Raw genomic sequence first — 19,098 nt, 5'->3', positions numbered from 1 at the left:
TATATATATAAAGCATTTTATTTATTATATTAATATTAAATATTAATAATTCAATTAAATGAATTTCTGTTTTTACTCATATTAAAATAATAAAACAAATGATAAAAACAGCTAAAATTACACTACACTGAATTTTTCATCAAATAAATACAGCCTTGATGTACTTAAGAGACTACTTTCAAAAACAGTAAAAAATAATAATTATTCCAAAATTTTATATTAAAATATTTATTATATTAAAATGTTAAATATAGTAGCTGCATCCATATAATAAAATATTAATTAACATATAACATTATTAAAATAATTTAATTTATTTATATTCTATGATTTTACAATTCTATCTACTCATTAACAAATGCTCATTTTTTTAATGAGTTAATAAAAAAATTAGTGAATGAGTGCCAAATGTAGCATATTAGATGAATTTATGGGGACTTTAAACATATTTTAATGGCCTGGAGCCATGACCTAATTATTAACACTCCAGACACATTAAGCCATGGATCTCATCTAAGAGATTCAAGTTAATAAGTCCATGGTGAAAAAAAGCACATTTTAATGATTTCTGTACTCACCTGTGCAGGAGTAATCATCAATCCGGACATAGCCGGTGTTGCAGACACACATAAAGGAGCCGGGTGTGTTCATACACATTGTGTTCTCCCTGCAGTAGTGTTTCCCCTCCGCACACTCATCGATATCTGCAACCATAGCAGAACACAAGACACACTCTGTACTATGACCCGAACACAACACGGTTTTCAAAACATTTGGGAAGAAGCAGTGCCAAAAAACACCATTCACACTGCAGCTGCAATCAATTAGCAGCATTTGTCAAGGCTGCTGAAAGATCCAGTCATTACATCATAAGCGTTCTGTTGTACAAAGAACATTACTGTTCACACTGCTGCAGGAAACTGCTAAGACTGTAAAGAAGCAGGAACACCAACACCATGTTTGAATGTTTTGATGAATATTTAAGGGGAAGCACAAATAATTCAATTGTGCCATTATACGTTTGTCGCCTCAGATCTCATATGACTCCCTGTCTTCCATGAAAAAAGTAAATAAACTACTGCTTTAAACTTCTTGTACATCTACCTGAAACTTTAGCAGCCTTGATGATAGAAAGAATACAAATACACCTATAATAAAGAGAAAGTGGTTTGAATATCTTTTGAAAATAATGTACAGTAGGCCTACTGTATGTGTGACTCAATTCAGTCCTTAAAGTGCATTAACAAAACACAGAGCACTTCTAGACCTTTCACTTTCTGTCCCTTTCACTTTCTCAGCCTCCAGCTTTTTCTCTTACACTTTTCATAGATACACACTTGTCTTTCAGTCCACCCACTCTCTCCTCCTCGAGAACACTTTATATAATCTTCCTCACAATTTTTTTCTCTGTTTAAATCTACACAGCACAAACTCGTGCTCTTAATCAGCATATTGTGTCTTTTCTAATAGAAAATATCCTTTTAATATCCTTAAAAGATATATTTGATAAATAAAATAAATTTAAAAAATTGTTTCAGATTACAACTTGTTTTCAGAAAATGTTTAAGTTGATCTTTTTTAATCTTTAAGTTTATCTTTTTTACCCCAATAGCAAATGTAAGCATAAAGCTGATTTTTGTGAGATTTATTCTTAAAATAAAAATCCATCCATCCATCCAAGCAACCAACCAACTTGTCCCATCTAGGGTCCATTTTGGGTTGCAGGCAAAATGAAAAATCTAATCAAATCAAATAATGAAATAAAATAAAATAAAACACAATAAAATAAAAAAAAATCAAGATATATTCTCTGAAAACAAGTCTTATTAATGCAGAGGCATAACAACCACTTTTTGAGAAATAATAATTCTAATAATAGCCTTTGCCCACCAGTAGCTTTAGCAATGGACTGTTAAAGTCAATTTTTCTTTTTAAGATGGTGTAAACATAACATCAATCCATCAGAGCAGTGTGTTTGGTTTAAAAGTGAATAGTGGAGAGAATATCTTCAAAGTCTTATCTGTCTCAATGTGTCTTCTGAGGAGCATTCAGTGCTTAAAATGAGGAGAATAAACTCACTCATCTATTCTGTAATTGAAAATGTACTGCCTTTTTCAGCCACTTTTGCTCTAGAAGATATGAATCCCAAATTAATAATTTAAAGTTTATTTCAGAGCCGACATGGCACTGGTATTATTCATAAGCCTGAGGCTGCTACAAACTACCGACTGCAACAGTCCATGCAAACATACAGAATTTTTCACAAGCTAACAAGACAAAGTCTTTCATATAGAGGCCATTGTCAGTTATGTAATTTTATGTGTGAGACAAAAATAAGTAAGCTAAAAGTCACTGATTAATTGCAGCAAAAAAGCATAAACACATATAGAGATTTTTCCCTGTTTCTGTGGATCTTTCCTGACCTGGTATCAAAACAGGGAAAATCAACATATTTCCAAATGCTAAAAGAGTCCAACGGTGCTTGATAAAGAGTGCTATTATCACCCAGCAGGTCCTCACAGATGTGTCTCAGATTTTATCAAGTCAAACTGAGGCTTGGAGCCACATTACTGTAACAACTGTGTTGTGTAAATTCTTTCAGACACTTGCCGAAGCTTTCTGTGCATTTCTGTTGACCAAAAATTTTTCTAATGTGACTTCCCCCAAAATTGATTGTCTATGCTGGAAGCATCCTACAGTGACTCACAGTGACAAAGGTGAGAGTCATATTAAGACAAAGCAAGCTGTTCGCCTCCACATCACTTTAAAGTCCAGTCATCACAATTGATCGTTCACAGTTTAAGGTTTTCAATTAAGATGCTTTCAGATAACTGCCTTGAAATCTTAGAGGGAAGTCAAAACTGTTTATAACAAACATGCAGCTTTTTGCTTCACAAGACATTAATTGATGGACTGGAGTCGTGTGGATTACTTGTGGATTATTGTGTTTTTATCAGCTGTTTGGACTCTCATTCTGACGGCACCCATTCACTGCAATGGATCCATTGGTAAGAAAATGATGTAATGCTACATTTCTCCAAATCTGTTCTAATGAAGAAACAAACTCATTTACATCTTGGATGGCCTGAGGGTGAGTAAATTGTCAGAAATTTATTATTTTCGGGTGAATCATTCCTTTAACAGGACTTAAAAATCTTTTAACCAAAAGAGAACCTCTTGTTACACAGAGGCACGTTTACAGGCAACACTAAGGTAAAACTATAAATAGTCATTGAACTTATGTGCGAAAAGAGATATCTTTTTGGTACAGCCTATTAAAAGCCAGCGAGCCACAGGAACCCTCCTTCACATCTGTACACACACTCGCACAGCATGAACTCTACGGTTTACAATGCATTAATTACAGCTGTAAGGATAATTCAGCTAGACACTAAGTAACCACCAGTCAACAGCTTTCGTCGGCAACTCCTCCATCTGTGATTGCAGGCAATTTAGTGATTTGTGAAAGCCTTGTTATTTGCTTATACAAAACAAAAATTTCTAGCAAGCAAATCTGTGGGGGTCAAATAACAGGTGCTATGGAGGGTTTGATGGATTTAGAGTTTCATTTGTTTGTATAGTGTTTAGAAACATACATCAATTATTGGCATGTTTGTCTATGGAAGTTTGTATACCTTGGCAGTAGGCGCTGTCGTCCCTGAGTGCATGGTATCCTTCTTTACAGCTGCAGAAAGCTCCTGCTTCTAGGTTAATGCAGTCCGAATTCTCCATACAATTGTGGCTGTGACCTTCAGCACAGAAATCATGCCCTGGAAGTGAGATAGACAGAATAGAAGTGCTTTGCAATGCATAATCTGACATTTATAATTTATGCATTATATTTACGCAATTTTCCATATGTGGACAAATTTCCAGTTTGTACTAATAGTTAAAAGACACTTTACATTCAACTGGGAGGATTTCTTGTTCACCTACGCCTGGGCTAGTCGATGTGAAACACTTTTGGGACATTGCATATCCTGCGGTGTGACAGGCGATACGCCATCTAAAATAATTTTAAATAGCATTTTACTAATTATTTTATAATTGTTAATAAATGACTTCTTAATGAGCTTTTAATTGGTCTTTTTTTGACTCCATTAAACAAGATCAGTTTACTTGAGAAGCAAATTTGCATACGATATTAAAGTTTGTTTTCAGAAATTATATATTGAATATAAATGTATTTTGTCCTACTGGACTTGTTTTTAACTTGTTTATACTTAAAACAATAAACTGATCTTGTTTCAGTGATTTAGATATCTTATTAGATAAAGATATCTTCTTTGATAAAAAAAAATCCTTGTTAAGAGTAGGATATTTTGCTTATATGATCTCAAATTAATAGAGAGAATAAATGGGCTGGTGAAGGTAAAAAAAAAGGTTAATAAAATGTTCTCAAAGAACCAAGATGTACATTTTCACTTATATATTCATATAAATTACACAATTAAACACAATTAAAATTAGACACAAAAAGCAACCCTAACAAAACAATTTCACAAATCAGTTCAGAAGTGTTAAGCCTTGTTCAGACTGTCAGTCCAAATCCGATTTTTGAGCATATCCAATTGGAATCCGATCATATTTAGCATGTGTGAACAGCAAAAAATCACATGAAATCCAAATTTTACAAACCCGTTTCAAGATACATTCATATGTGATTTGAAATCCCATTCAAATCGCGTTTCTGAGCAAACCTACGTGCTCAATCTGTGAACTATGAAAGGTGTTTAAAAGTTGAGCATATGCTGCCCTTTACAGTATAACTGTTAAACTGGGCGTTATGTGTGTGCAGTTATATGTGTGAAGGCTGCAAAAATAGATGAGTGGTGTCATGGCTTGGTGTTGGGCACAAATCTAGTTTGTGTGCACAGTGGTCAAAGGTGGCTGCCCTTAATTTGACTCCAATCAGTGGAGTGTAGAGGGTGTGTGTTGTTTCTGCGTGTGTGAGTGTGTCGCACCTCTGCACACTTTGCAGCAGCGGTCTGTGAGTGTGATCTGCTCTGATTCCGGGCAGTTTAGCTCTGGACAAGAAGTGATCTCAACCCTATGCATACTTCGATCCTGCAAATACACAAACACACAAGTTTTTATTCAATTTATCCTGCAAATAAAACACCAACACTGCTGGGAAAATCCAACTTATGATGCTAGATGCTAGTTTTGAAACATGGTAGCTGTTTTTAAGCTGGTCTAAGCTGGTTCAAGCAACAAACCAACTTCCATGATGGTCTAGATGGTTTTTGGAACATTTGGACAAACCAGTTAATGATCAGCTTGGATGAGCTAGAAACCAGCTATCATGTTCCAGAACACTGTTAGAAGCTCAAAATGGATTTTCAAAATCAAATGCTGCTTGGAATTCAAATTTATAGACAAGCTCAGTCAGAATTCAAATTCTGCCTGAAATCCAATTTATAACCAGGCCCATACAAAATTTTAATTCAAATTTTGCCTGGAATTCTGACTGAATTCATAACCAGGCCGAGACAGAATTCATATTCTGCCTGAAATTCTAATTCATAACCAGGCACAGATAGAATTCAAATTCAAATGTTGCCTGAAATTCAAATTTACAACCAGGCACAGACAGAATTCAAATTCAAATGCTGCCTGAAATTCAAATTCACAACCAGGCACAGACATAATTGGAATTCAACCGCTTTGGAATTCAGATTCATAACTAGGCAGAGAGAGAATTCATATTCTGCCTGAAATTCAAATTCATAACCAGGCCGAGGAAGAATTCAAATTCTGGTTCAAACACTGCTTGGGATTGCAAGTCATAACCAGAACAAGTCACAATCTTCGCCAGCAGAATTCAGATTTCTGCAGAATCTGAATTCCTATCATTCATGGGAATCCAATTAGAATATCCAGCCAACAGAATGTGGACGTTTTCCTCCAAAAATAAGTGCAAAAAAAATGTGAACAAAGTCAGATTTTGTCTGGGTCTGTTGAAAATGTTCAGACCACTGGCCTGCAGTTCCACTAATACTTACCCTGCATTCAAACAGCAGACAGTTTCCCTCAGAGTCATGTACGCTCTTACGATCACCTTCCACGTACACTCTTCCTCTGAACAGACACACGGCTAAAGCCGAAAAGATATAAAGAGAAAAAAAAAAGCAAAAATGAGATCCAGACAAGAAATTAAGAGGACAGAGCCAAAACAAGGCGCTTTAGAATGTGAACCAGTAACCATCGATCGGACAAGCATGTTAGATTAAGCCTACCAGAGAGCAATGTTAAATAAAGCCCTGGTCATCAGTCAAACTGCTATTAGCTTCTGCATATTAGCTCTGCTCACTCAAACACAACATGCTGCACACTGGCCTTGAATTATTAATGATACCAGAGAAAGCGTGTGACTGCGTTGTGTGTGTGTTGACATTCGCATTTGTGGCAGCGGTATCCTAGCAACACTGGGATGTGGTCAGTTTGTCATCAAGACCGCGGCATGATTATATAAAAGATTTTGGTGGAAAGAAAGATAGCAAAGAGAGATGATGGAGATAAAAAGGAGCAAACATGAAACAAAGGGAGAGAAGAAAAGTTGTAAAAAAAATATGCACCTTTATAGATGCATAGCCTCAATTTTGTGCCTGCGTGTGTGTGTGTGTGTTTGTGTGTATACTCACGCTGGCATTCTTTACAGCAAGCTCCAGGCATGTAGATTGGAGCTGTATCAGGGGAACACTGAGGTGGTGGGCAGAAAATACTCTCACACTCCACTGTACCATTCTGAAGGTGGAAAACACACACACACCATCATCATCAATAAAAGAGCTTCACAATCACACGATTCTGCAACATAAACTGACAGAATCAGACAGTGACTGTCATGAATGCTGATGGAAAATCAGAATGTTATGTCTTCAAAATCTTCACAACTAAAACAAAGCTCAACAAATATTAAGGTGTGAAGCAACTAATCTTGAGGGTGTGCGTTCCTACACTGACGGTGACAAAACAGCTTAACTTGCCAACTTTCTGTACGGTTTATTGATAAATATTTAGTATTTTTTGTCTAGTTTTCCAGTAAAAATATTTACAAAAAATGGCAATGATATAATAAATAAATAAATTAATTAATTAAAATAAACATTGATAAACATATTACTGTAAATAAATATAAATATTAATTAATATAGATATTAATATCAATGCATATTATAATAAAAAATTAAAACATTAAATTATAAACTGAAACCTCATGATTCTCATACATGAAAGCAAATCTTAACATCTTATCTTCAGTGAATGTATAATGAGTTTGGATATCTTGGAGCTGCTGATGGGAAGGAATTGGTGATGGTAAAAAAAAATGTTTTTAAACAATTGCAATTGTTTTGTGAGAGAATGCAAAGTTTTTGGGGGAACATAATCATTTTGCAGGAGAATGCAAATGTTTTCCAAGAGAATGCAAAGTTACTTAGGGTAATGTAATAGTTTTGTGAGAGAAGGCAAAGGCATTGAAATATATTTTTTCCTCTTATCTCATATTTTTTTACATCCTCATGTCCTCTTAGAGGCTTTGTAGGACATTGTGGAAACAAGCTCCCACAGTAGTAGCAGCAGTAGTAGTCACATCACATCACTGCTCATTTGCATAATTTGTACTGTCACTCATGTCATCTCAGCTTTTACTGAAAGGAATGACTTCCAGTTGCTTTGCCGCTAAAAATTGCTTTCATTGTGAATGGTTCTTGAGTTTGTAGTTTGGAGAGCCATCTCTTTTTTAAATTCCAATTCACCCCGTCCAGGCAATACATGAACTTACTGAGCATGTGCAGTTTCTGCATCCATCTATCCAAGCATCATCGTCCCTGTATATCTCTCCATTTAGGGTGCATGTCCTCTCACAGTAACAGCTATCCAAGTACTTCATCTTCTCTTCGGCAAGTGCCAACTACAGCACAATGAAGACATGAGAAAGAAGAGAGGGTGAGACTGAATGATGAATCAATAGAGGGAGGCGATATAAAAAATGACGAGCAAGCAAAAAAAAAATGTTAGAAGGAGAGGGAAATAAGAGATTTATGAGATTTATGAAGGCAGCATTTGTGGTGTTCACTATAAAGGACAATAAACAGACTATAGCACATAAAACTAGTGACATCCAAACCAACACTAAACCTTGCATAGTGGAAAGAGAATCAAGTAAGCACCAATAAAATGAGACAGAATAAACTAACCGAATACCTAGTAAATTTTAGAATTAATTACAATGAAACCACAAGTAACACTGAATTAGATGTAAAATTTTCGAGTAGAAATAGTATTAGTAGTACTAGTACTGAAATAGCATTGAAATTGTAGCCCTCATTTAAAGTCATTTTCACTCTTTTTTGTCATTTTGCTCAAAAACTCAAAAATAACACTTAATTTCAACATGTACACTTCTCATCAAGTTCCATGCAATGCATGCTGGAAACTGGAATTTCGCTGCTCAAATTATTTATTTATTATTCATGTAGCCCCAATGAAAACTGATTAAATAACCTTCAACAAAAATTACTAATTTAAATTCATTGCACAGAATGAAATGAATGAAACCGTGACAAAAATGAACAACTGTTTTGCATTAGCACAGAATAATAAAAACTTACCTTGTTTGATGTTTTAGCCAAAATATCTTGAAGTTCCATGATCTTCTGAACCAGCCCATGGAAATCATTACAAGTGGGACAAGCTGCAAAAGTGGTGGACATGCATTAATAGCACTTCCAGACCAGCAAGTAAACAAAGTGCATAGTTATTTTTTTCTGAGTATGCACTTACTACGGTTGAGATCTGGACATTGGACGATGTATCCATGGGGTACGACTACCAACTGAACATTTTGCATCACTCCCTGAGAGAAAGACATGGTAGAAAGAAAGTCAGAGATGTAGACAAGACAAATGTACAGTTTTACATATTTTATGGTCTATTTTAAATTTACAAGATTATGTTGTACCCTGAAAAACCCATGGGCGTCATTTCTTTGACCAAGCCAGATGTTTGTTCCTCTGGGAAAGTCCATAGATGGCATCTCCACAATCCTTTCGTAAATTCTGAAAGCAAGCACAAATAAAAAGCAACACATGAGTGGACATTGATACGGACTACTACGAGGCATTCAAATCTATCTTTGGTAGTTCTCAAGCCATTCACCTGTTGCAGTCAATATGGAGCACCACTTGGGTGGCGCTGAATGCCAAGGAGACTTTGTGCCAGTGTCCATCTGCTAGACTATAGGGGAAGACCTCTCTCTGCTGCCGGTGGTCTGAGGTTTGGAAGAAGAGACGGATCTCATTACGCAGACCGCTGCTCTCTACCTCCAGAAACCTGAGGAAAAAGCCAAGAAAACAGATTTAACTTTGTGAAAAGTCATTATCAAGCTTGAAATCTAAGAACTCCAGGAAATAACAGCTGCCAAAATGTTTACTGTTAGCCTTAATGTTCCCATGCACAAGACTTCAGCAGGTTAAGCTGCCAAGCAGTCGTTATTAAATTCTGGAATGTGGCAAAGCAGCAGGGAATAATGCTGCTCAAGGGAATGTAGGAGTTTTGAATGAATGTGAAGAGGAGCAGTGATCCGTGAATCTCCTGGCCTGGACTCTGAGTGCTGACCTTAAAGAGGTGGTAAAATCAATACTGTGTGTGTTTAAGAAATGTCAGTGGACACCCCAATCAGAAGTGTTACAGACATTCCATCAGGAGAACAGATTATGTGTTCCTCTGAGGAACAGTAAATTAAAACAGAAAAAAAAATAGAAAGAAGGTTTTACAGGAGCAAAAGCCTACCGGAAGAATGAAAACACAGACAGTCAAATAGATAGACAAGCTGAGGGGTGGATGGATGGGTGGATGGATGGATGGATGGATGGATGGATGGAAGGATGGAAGGAGGAAGGAAGGAAGGAAGGAGATGGATGGATGGATGGATGGATGGATGGATGGATGGATAGATAGATGGATGGATGGATGGATGGATGGATGGATGGATGGAGAGAGAGATGGAATGGACAGACAGACAAAAAGAAACACAGATAGACAGACGGATGGATGGAGGGATGGACAAGATACCTCTGATCTCCATAGTGGATGGACAGCAGCACTCCGGAGCTGAATTTCTCCTGTTTGATGGTCAGTAGAAGAGTGAACTCAGTTCTTCCTCTCAGCTTCTGAAGAATTCTCTCTGCTATCTTGAGGGAAGCTCTTGCATTCCTTGATGTGCCTGATGGAGAGAGTGACAAAATCAGTGAAGGAGAAATTCTGAGGCATTTGTCCATTCAACTTTGATCAACTGAATATATGATCTTACATGCTTTATATATTAAAGAACATATTACATGCTTTATATATTATAGATCCCAGAACAGGTCACACAGATGTATATGATCCATCCAACACTGTGTGGCCAAGCTATGTATTCAACACAATCATCAGCTTGTAATTGAATTTGTTAAACATTTAGGCTACTGGTACCAAGCAAAGTGGCTTAGAGGCAGAAACAGTCTTTAGTTTCCTGACCATGATGTAGCTATGGAACTATGATGGCCGTTTTGAGCCAACGGGACCATCTGGTGATATTTATGTTTAAATATCCACTCAGTGTGAATACTGAACTAAGCAGAATAAATGAGCATGATAAATACCAAGGGGTCAAAGTTTGGCTAGTCGGTTAGTGCCAGCAGGTAAAAAACTATACCATCTGCACTCAAAAAGCATTTTTTGCCATTAATGTAATTTTGTGCCAAAACAACATATAAATTACAGATATTTTATTGAATTGCTGCCTTGTGACATCACAGACCAGGATAGTTGCTAGGGTTTAGAACAATGGAAAAAAAAATATATACAGCCATTTTCAAATATTCTTAACTCTTTGCTGACTTCACTGACATTTAATGTTAAATTCTCATTTAATTTCAAATACTCAATCATTCATCAGAATTATATATATATATATATATATATATATATACACGGTATATTACCAGTTCCAGAACCAAGGGCCCATGAGCAAAGATGGCAGTCGCTGAGCAACAACCATTGAGATGAATGGGAATTCTAACACATAACTTTCTCAACGTAATAAAGATATCCTTGGAGCATACAAAGGACAATTTTAAGGAAATGAGGATGGTAGACTGACATGCAGGTCATGTTCTGACACTGATGTGAGTGGCAATAGAACAGAAATTAAAAAAAGGAGACAGAAGGAAGGAGAAAACACACTGGGAGAGCTGATGAGTTGGATGAGGAGGACACAGGAAGTTGACTGTCTCCTCAGGGATGAATGTTTAAATCAGTCCTGTCAAAACATAAGAAATATCTGGGTCTGGTCCTCTCACAGGGTAAAAAAACATGCAACACACACACTCGCACACACAAAAAGGCCAACCGGGGAACACTAATGTTCTGTAGCTTTTGCCAAGTAATGCTCAGGGGAGCTGTAAGCCACAGCCGTGAGCCTATTGTACACCAGGAATGAGGCGGAGTTTCAGCACCTTCATTAATCAAATACACTGTACGACAGTGAGCTGAAGCTAACCTGGTAACCTCGACAATCCGCAGAGGACACCACAGCTGATCTAATGGATTCCAGGACAGTTCACAAGTATCAGCATTAAAGTCCTCTGGGGAAGTGCTAGGAAAACACCTTTTTTTGGACACCTCTCCGAATTGATTCCCATTGGATAGACACTTCGTCTCAGATGCACTATTCTTCTATCCGCTAATCATTGAGGGTTGTATTAATGTGCTGTAAATCAAAGGCTAGTCGTTCGATTGCAGCATTTAAAGGTCAGAGAGCAGCTGGGAATTGTTGATGGCTTTCCACAAGGAAATTATGCTGATTACCAGTAATGACTCTTTAAATCAATACATTTAAAAATAAAAAATAAAAATAAATAGTTACAAATCTGTACAGATAAAGTTAGCTATAAATAAATAAATAAATCAATAAATATGTGCAGAGAGTTAGCAAAATATTAAATATAAACAAATAAATTTGTACAGAAAAAAGTGAGCTAAATATTGAAATATACATAAATAAATATAAATAATATAAATATAAATAATTAAATATAAATATAAATAAATAAATGGTTACAATTCTGTACAGATAGTCATCAAAACATTACATTTAAGTAAACAAATAAATGTTACAAATCTATGCAGACAGTTAGCAATATTACTTTATATTAAATAATATAAAATTATATTAAATATAAAAAACTCTACAGAAAACAAACGTTAAATATAAAGGAGCTAAATATCATAAATAAATATAAATAAATAAATAAATAAATAGTTACAAATCTGTACAGATTTGTACAGAGTCAGCAAAATATTTAATTTTAGTAAACAAATAAATGAATAAATTAGTAAGCTAAATATTTAAATATAAATATAAATACTAAATTAAAACATTTAATAAATACATATCAAATACATTTAATAACACAAATATAATTATTTATATATCAGTTAGTTTTTAAAAAAACATTAAAAATGCTAGTTTATTCATCTCATTTAAGGAACATTAGTGTTCCTACTTTCTAGGCCATGAGGACACAATCACCACTGAGCAAGAAAGTAATCTGAATCTGTAATCAATCACTCCAAGTTATCAAAAACCACAGCCCTGCAACGCCTCAAGAGAACCAATAACTTCAATAATGATAAATGAGAACTGGGCTCCTGGGAGCAAGAAACACACTGTGATGCAAATTATGTAACTCGGGTGACACTTTTCTGGCAGAATTGAAATTAAAAACCTTTAAGAAGATTGCTGGTGAGTTTTCCTAATGATGCTGAGTATCCGTGCCACCAATAATATGAGCAATTACATGTAAAAAGCACTTAAATTGATCACAAGTCAGGCTACTTATGATGCAAGCACTTAAAAGTGTGTCCAATGTACCTTAATGAAAATTTAAAGTCAATGTAAAAAAAAACTAATTTACAACTGATGAATTATTCAAGGCCTATTATAATGACAAAACGAACAAGTGTCTCTCTTCAAGTTAGCATCGCATTAATCAGAAGATAGAGGTCCATTATTCTGTGCCTCAAAGCAGTGGTTTGGTTTGTAGAAATGCCACAGATGCATGTATTAAAGGAACAGTTTGCACAAAAATGAAAATTCATTTACTCACACTTGTGTCATTTTAATTTGCTAAGCATCTCAATTTGTGTTCTACATAAGAAAGAAAGTTAGGTTTGAAATAACATGTGGGTGAGTAAATGAAGTCAGAATTTTCATTTTTGGGTGAAGTATCCATTTAAGTCTCTGCAAAATATGCCATCGTACTGCTGCAGACACAAAGTCGAGACATGGAATCTCAGCTGGGGAATGCAGGATGAGTGATACAAGTAGAGTATTTGTCTGGTCCAGACCGCATCAGTGCACTTAGCTGATGTCCCTCTTGGCTGCTGCATGCTCAAATAGCTGATGAATGAGCAGGAATCTGATCCTGGCACTTAAAAGATCCAGTCAGCACCAGGTCTGACAGAAGAGGTACAATTGTGCCAAACTTCTTTCTTTTATTGTTTGCTTCCGCACTGCTCCATCCATTGACTCATTAATTCATTCAGTCAGGACAAGTTATTCAATGAAACACAGCCACACTCAGACTTACAGTAACTGTAACTGATTCAGTCAGCTCATTAGTTTAATTCATGAATGAATCATTCAGGATTTGTGAACTGAATCAACAGATTCATTGAAAAGAATCTACTCAGTCATTGTCATTTTTCTATCTTTGCTATCAACTGACTTCTACAAGATATATGGACCAATTTTATGATGCTTTTTTGTGCTTAATTTGACATTTTGGAGCTTGACAGCCTCAGTCCTCATTCGCTTTCATCATATTGAAAACAGTGTACAGGATATTTCAAAATTCATGTTTTGCATTCCATAAAAGTCATATGGGTTAATAATGATGAGTAAATATTGACAGAATTTTCATTTTTGGTCTATACCTTTCAATCCATTCTCCGAGTTTTTTTTTTTAAAGTAATATAAACTATTTTTGTTGAATTTCCAACAAATATAACTATACTCTCAGATAAAAGGTGCAAAGCTTTCTTTGAAATGTTCCCCTAAGGTACAAAAGGTAAAATTGTACATCTTTGTACCTTATTTACAAGTTAATTGTACATATTAGTACAATTTTAGTACTTTACAAGTACGAATTAGTGCCTTTTGGGGTATAGCCCCAGTGACAGATCTGTACTTTTTTCTGTGAGCGTACTGTGATAAAAATATAACTGATAGAAAATTACTCATACCATGATACAAGATTTTGTTCATACCACCCACTTGCACTCACTCAATACCACAATGTCTGGCTACAGTGGCACTATAATATGTTTAGCCTCCTCCTCCTCCTCCCCTCTTTTCTTCTTTCTTCTCCTGCATAAACAGCACAGCATGGATGTCATTGACGGACATTGATAGGTCTCTCATCTGCATTCTGCACATTTATGACCTTGTCTCGAAGCCTGTCTGTTAGATCCCAATTCCGCAATCCCACTGGCATTTACTGGAGTGCCAATCAATACTGTTGAGGTGCCACCTTCCCAAATTAGAACAAGACTATTGCCTCCACTCATATCAATATGCTTCTGCTTATCCTAGAATGTCAGACTTTTTTTCTACCAAATATGGATGCATCCTAAGTCTGTCTAATGCAATGTGTGTGTGTACATTTATGGGTGTACAGTTGCACACGCACAGTCTATACAGTATGAATACATTCCCCAGAGCAGCAACGTCTCATAAACCATTCATACTGCAGTGCGGAACAGAAGTGATGACACAGATGCTGGCTAACTGCAAACCTAGAACATTACTGCATGCATAAAAATCTGTCATCATCATAGGTCACGGGAGTGGTGACAGCATAGCGCTTAAGTAAAATAAAAGGTTGGTGGTTTTGTCCTAAGGTGCTGAAGAGTTGTTGAGCCAGAAAGCAGAGAATGCTCATCACCATTTTGCCCTTGAGCAAGACATTTAACCCCAAACTGCTCAAAGCGGGATGTCAATCTGGATAAACAACCAGCTATAAATCACCAGAGGGACACCGATGCTATAGAAAGGTCTGCTAAAACCACCCTCCAAATAAACAGAGTGGAATAGAATAGAACAGAACAAAAAACAGAAATAGTAGAATAGAGCAAAAAAGAGAATAGAATAGAAGAGCAGACACAGAACCAAATACAGTAAACTACACAACACATAGAGCATAAAATAATTAAATACAGTAGATATGAATAGAATAAAGGAGACAGAATACAGATAGGATAATGTAGAATAGAACAGACAAAGAATAGAATAAAACAAAATAGAAAAGAACACAGTAGACCAGACATTTAATAAAACAGAATAGAACAGAATATATTAGATCCGAAATTGAATAGAATAAACAAAGAATAGAATAGAACCAAATAAAATAGAATGGAAGAGAAGACAAGAATAGAACAGAATACAGCAAGGAATAGAGAATAAATAAACAATACAGTAGATCAGAAATAGAATAGAATAAAGATTTAATAGCAGAGAATAAACAAATAGAACAGAACAAAATAGATTAATAATGTAGAAAAAACAGAATAGAAAGAATAGAATAGAATAGAATAGAATAGATCAGATATAGAATAGACAAGGCGTAGAATAGATTAGATATAGAACAGAATACACTAGAGCGGGTACAGACTACACAAAGAATAGAGAATAAAATAATACAATACAGTATCACACATAGAACAGAACAAAATAGAATAGAATACACTAGAGCATGAATAGAATAAAATAGAATTAATAGTATATGGTAGACAAATATAACAGAACAAAATGTATTAATAAATTAGAACAGACATTAGAATAGAATAGAATAGAATAGGTGACCAGCAGTCAATAACAAAAAATTATTTCACATATCTGATTTCAAAACTTAGCTGAATACTTTGGTTGGTAACTTTTCTATTCATCATAATTGTAGAAAGAGTACAGTAGAAAAGAGAATAAAAGAGTATACAAGACTGGAAAGAGCAGCAGTCAATGACATGAAAAACTTAATTTTAAAAGCCCTAGAAACCGACTTCTTTGGTAACTGGTTCAATTTATCATACTGTAACTCTAGAGCCATAAACAGCTTCATCCTGGCATTCAGAGTGAGCCGTGGAGCCAGATGTTATTCCCTTCTCTACTCGCTGTCCTCATTAACCACATCTCCTGAATGGGATGACAATTCTTTGATGGGCAAGAACTTGCTGCTCAACACAGGAGCCTGTTTACTCCTGGGATTGATGCTTCACTGTTGGGTTGATCCATTTTTCATGAGAGATTAAGTGGGATCTGGAATTATGCCGTTCTAAACCAGCTGTCTGCTTGGCTGTTTCCTCTCACCAGATGTTGACAATGGATTCCAATTTCTCTAAATTGATGAAGCTCACTGTGAATGCGTTTTTTTTTTCTGAAAAGCTGCTGTGATGTCAGTTACACTCTGATACTAAAACAAAAGCAAAGAATCACATGCCAGTTCGATTGACTTGTTAAATGACAGTTATACGCACCTTCAAACAGATATGCTCTGCTCTCATTGTGGAACCCGTGGACCTGGGAAACTCCAGCACTTGACTTCACATTATCAAACTCCTGGAAGATATCCACATGTAATGCTGGATCAACCCCGAAACCTGAAACTAAGGAACATAAACATAAGGAATCACTTACAAACAGAATTCAATAAAAGCAATTAAATAGATATTGTTAAGTGATAATATTGTGTATAGAAAATAACACTTTAATAAAAATATCTGCTATAGTATAATTACATATACAGATGACCAACATAATAATACATTTGATAAAATAGAAGGCCTCATAATATATATACACTACCGCTCAAAAGTTTAGGATCAGTAAGACTTGTAATGTTTTTTAAAGAAGTATCTTATGCTCATCAAGGCTGCATTTATTTGATCAAAAATACAGAAAAAAAAACAGTAATCTTGCAAAACGAGTACATGTACAGTAAATTAACATACTTTCCAGAAGGCCAACAATTCACTAAAAAATTTTTTTTTATTGGTCTTATGGAGTATTCTAATTTGTTGAGATAGTGAGTTGGTGGGTTTTTGTTAAATGTGAGCCAAAATCATCACAATTAAAAGAAAGAAAGACTTAAAACTACTTCAGTCTGTGTGCACTGAATTTATTTAATACACAAGTTTCACAATTTGAGTTGAATTACTGAAATAAATGAACTTTTCCACGACATTCTAATTTATTGAGATGCACCTGTATATATATATATATATATTCAAGTTAATCAACACTGAGCATAATAAATATATTCTCAGTTTTACTCACACAAACTCACACAAAAAAATCACAGAAAATCTAAATGTAATACACATTTAATAATTTAATATATATTAAAATATGTAGCCTTGAATAAATTATAAATAATATACTCAACCCCCCAAAAATAAAAAAATAAAAAAAAATAACATAAAATAAAAAATAAAGTATTTTACAGTATTACATGCATAACTTTTTTAATTTATGGGAAGCTAACTTACAGTTAACAGGTATTTCACAGTTGCATTTTTATTCTTTTTCGTTTTTATTATACGTTAAATATACAAATTTTAAATAACCTAGAACACATTTATATAGAATACTTAAATATTTGTACATATGTCTACAATATTAATTGTGACCACCTACTAAGCAAAATGTAACCATCCCATAACTAGCAGCACCCATCCCGTTGCCGAGATTCACTAGCAATAAGACATCTGACAAATACCAAGCTTACCACAGAAAAGTCCGAGAGTGCAAAGCGCAAAATAAAGTTTGAATAATCCCATTGTGAAGGAGGTGAGAGAAACGCCTATTCCATAATGCTGATGTTCTGCTGGATACTGAGCGAGTACATCTCCAATAAACGCATCCTCAAACCCTCATTACACTTCGCCAAAACTTTAGCAAATAAACACGGGGAAATAAAGCAAGAATGAAAACTCCACGAGGCGAAAATTCAGCTTCTGGAGATGCAATGTCCTCTTGTGAATGAGCGGTCAGTGGAGAGATGCAGGTGCGTCTTTACGACCAGAGAGAGAGAGCGAGAGAGAGAGAGAGAGAGAGAGAGAGAGATTGAACACATGCACCTGCAGCTCATAAATCCTGCCACCTGCTGGTCATGCACATGGTTAGCCTATAAAAATTTATATAACATTTTAAGTTTGTAGATGCACACAGTACACATACAATATCCCAATAATAGCTATTATTAAAGACCTTAACATTATTACAAGCTCAAATACTTAAAAACCTGTCATTAATGAATTTTCCTATATGGGAGACAAGAGGTTGTTTTACATTTTTGTTGTTTCATGAATTTTATTATTATTCTTACAATTGTTTAACTGTTTACATTTCGCTAAAAAGCCATACAATCTTTAAAATTTTAAAGATCTACAATTTTTCATTTTTAATAATAACGAATTTCACCTGAAATTATCCACCTTTTTAGTAAACGAATGTGCGCTAAGAACCAGTGTGTTATGATAATAAATAAAAATAATACGATAACAAATACCAGTGTGCAAAATCAAGCAGCATAACTGTTCAGCTAAAATAGTTGTAAGCGAATGACACCGGAAGTATCGCACATTCAAGATACAAATGGCCTCACCTGCTCTTACGTTAAAACAGATATTAAAGTTATTCAGTATTGAGGGTTCTTAAAATTACTGTGATAATTTTATGAAATTTATAATTATTCTTGACTCGTTTATTCAAAAATCTAAATGTGACACTGATGATGATGATGATCCCCAACATGTCAATGACCTAAAATAACTAATGTAAATCAGTGGAGATGAACTGATTAAATATCCGTCTACTAAAAGCATATGGAAGAGATTTAGTTGCTTGGATATCCAGTGTTATGGCACTGAAATAACTAAGACACGTTGCCATGGCATCTGCAGTGCATTTGCATATGGAGAAGGTTCAAAGAAGAAGGTCATGTGAGGCATAATTAATAATTGCAGGACCAATCAAACAGGCATTTTATGATG

The 19,098-nt window shown here is 35.1% G+C and overlaps 1 protein-coding gene across 1 annotated transcript in view; it reads right to left on the bottom strand.

Annotated features, from left to right (window-relative positions):
- Positions 1-18,105, bottom strand: part of LOC107729859 (protein kinase C-binding protein NELL2-like) — a 46,186-nt gene extending 28,081 nt beyond the window's left edge. The window contains exons 1-13 of the mRNA XM_016540578.1: positions 17,832-18,105; positions 16,582-16,710; positions 10,078-10,228; positions 9,163-9,336; positions 8,966-9,062; positions 8,788-8,860; positions 8,616-8,698; positions 7,787-7,915; positions 6,645-6,747; positions 6,006-6,097; positions 4,965-5,067; positions 3,636-3,770; positions 579-704 (exon numbers count right to left, since the gene is read on the bottom strand). Of these exons, the coding sequence (XP_016396064.1) occupies positions 579-704; positions 3,636-3,770; positions 4,965-5,067; positions 6,006-6,097; positions 6,645-6,747; positions 7,787-7,915; positions 8,616-8,698; positions 8,788-8,860; positions 8,966-9,062; positions 9,163-9,336; positions 10,078-10,228; positions 16,582-16,710; positions 17,832-17,883 (1,447 nt within the window). The 5' untranslated portion in view covers positions 17,884-18,105. The remainder of the gene's footprint in view (positions 1-578; positions 705-3,635; positions 3,771-4,964; positions 5,068-6,005; positions 6,098-6,644; positions 6,748-7,786; positions 7,916-8,615; positions 8,699-8,787; positions 8,861-8,965; positions 9,063-9,162; positions 9,337-10,077; positions 10,229-16,581; positions 16,711-17,831) is intronic.
- Between the last annotated feature and the right edge of the window lie 993 nt (positions 18,106-19,098).

The sequence above is a fragment of the Sinocyclocheilus rhinocerous genome, unplaced genomic scaffold (genome assembly GCF_001515625.1).
Source record: "Sinocyclocheilus rhinocerous isolate Xijiao unplaced genomic scaffold, SAMN03320098_v1.1 scaffold848, whole genome shotgun sequence".
NCBI classification, from domain to species: Eukaryota; Metazoa; Chordata; class Actinopteri; order Cypriniformes; family Cyprinidae; genus Sinocyclocheilus; species Sinocyclocheilus rhinocerous.
The sequence above is the reverse complement of the archived record's forward strand: the minus strand, read 5'-3'. Positions and strand labels throughout refer to the sequence as shown.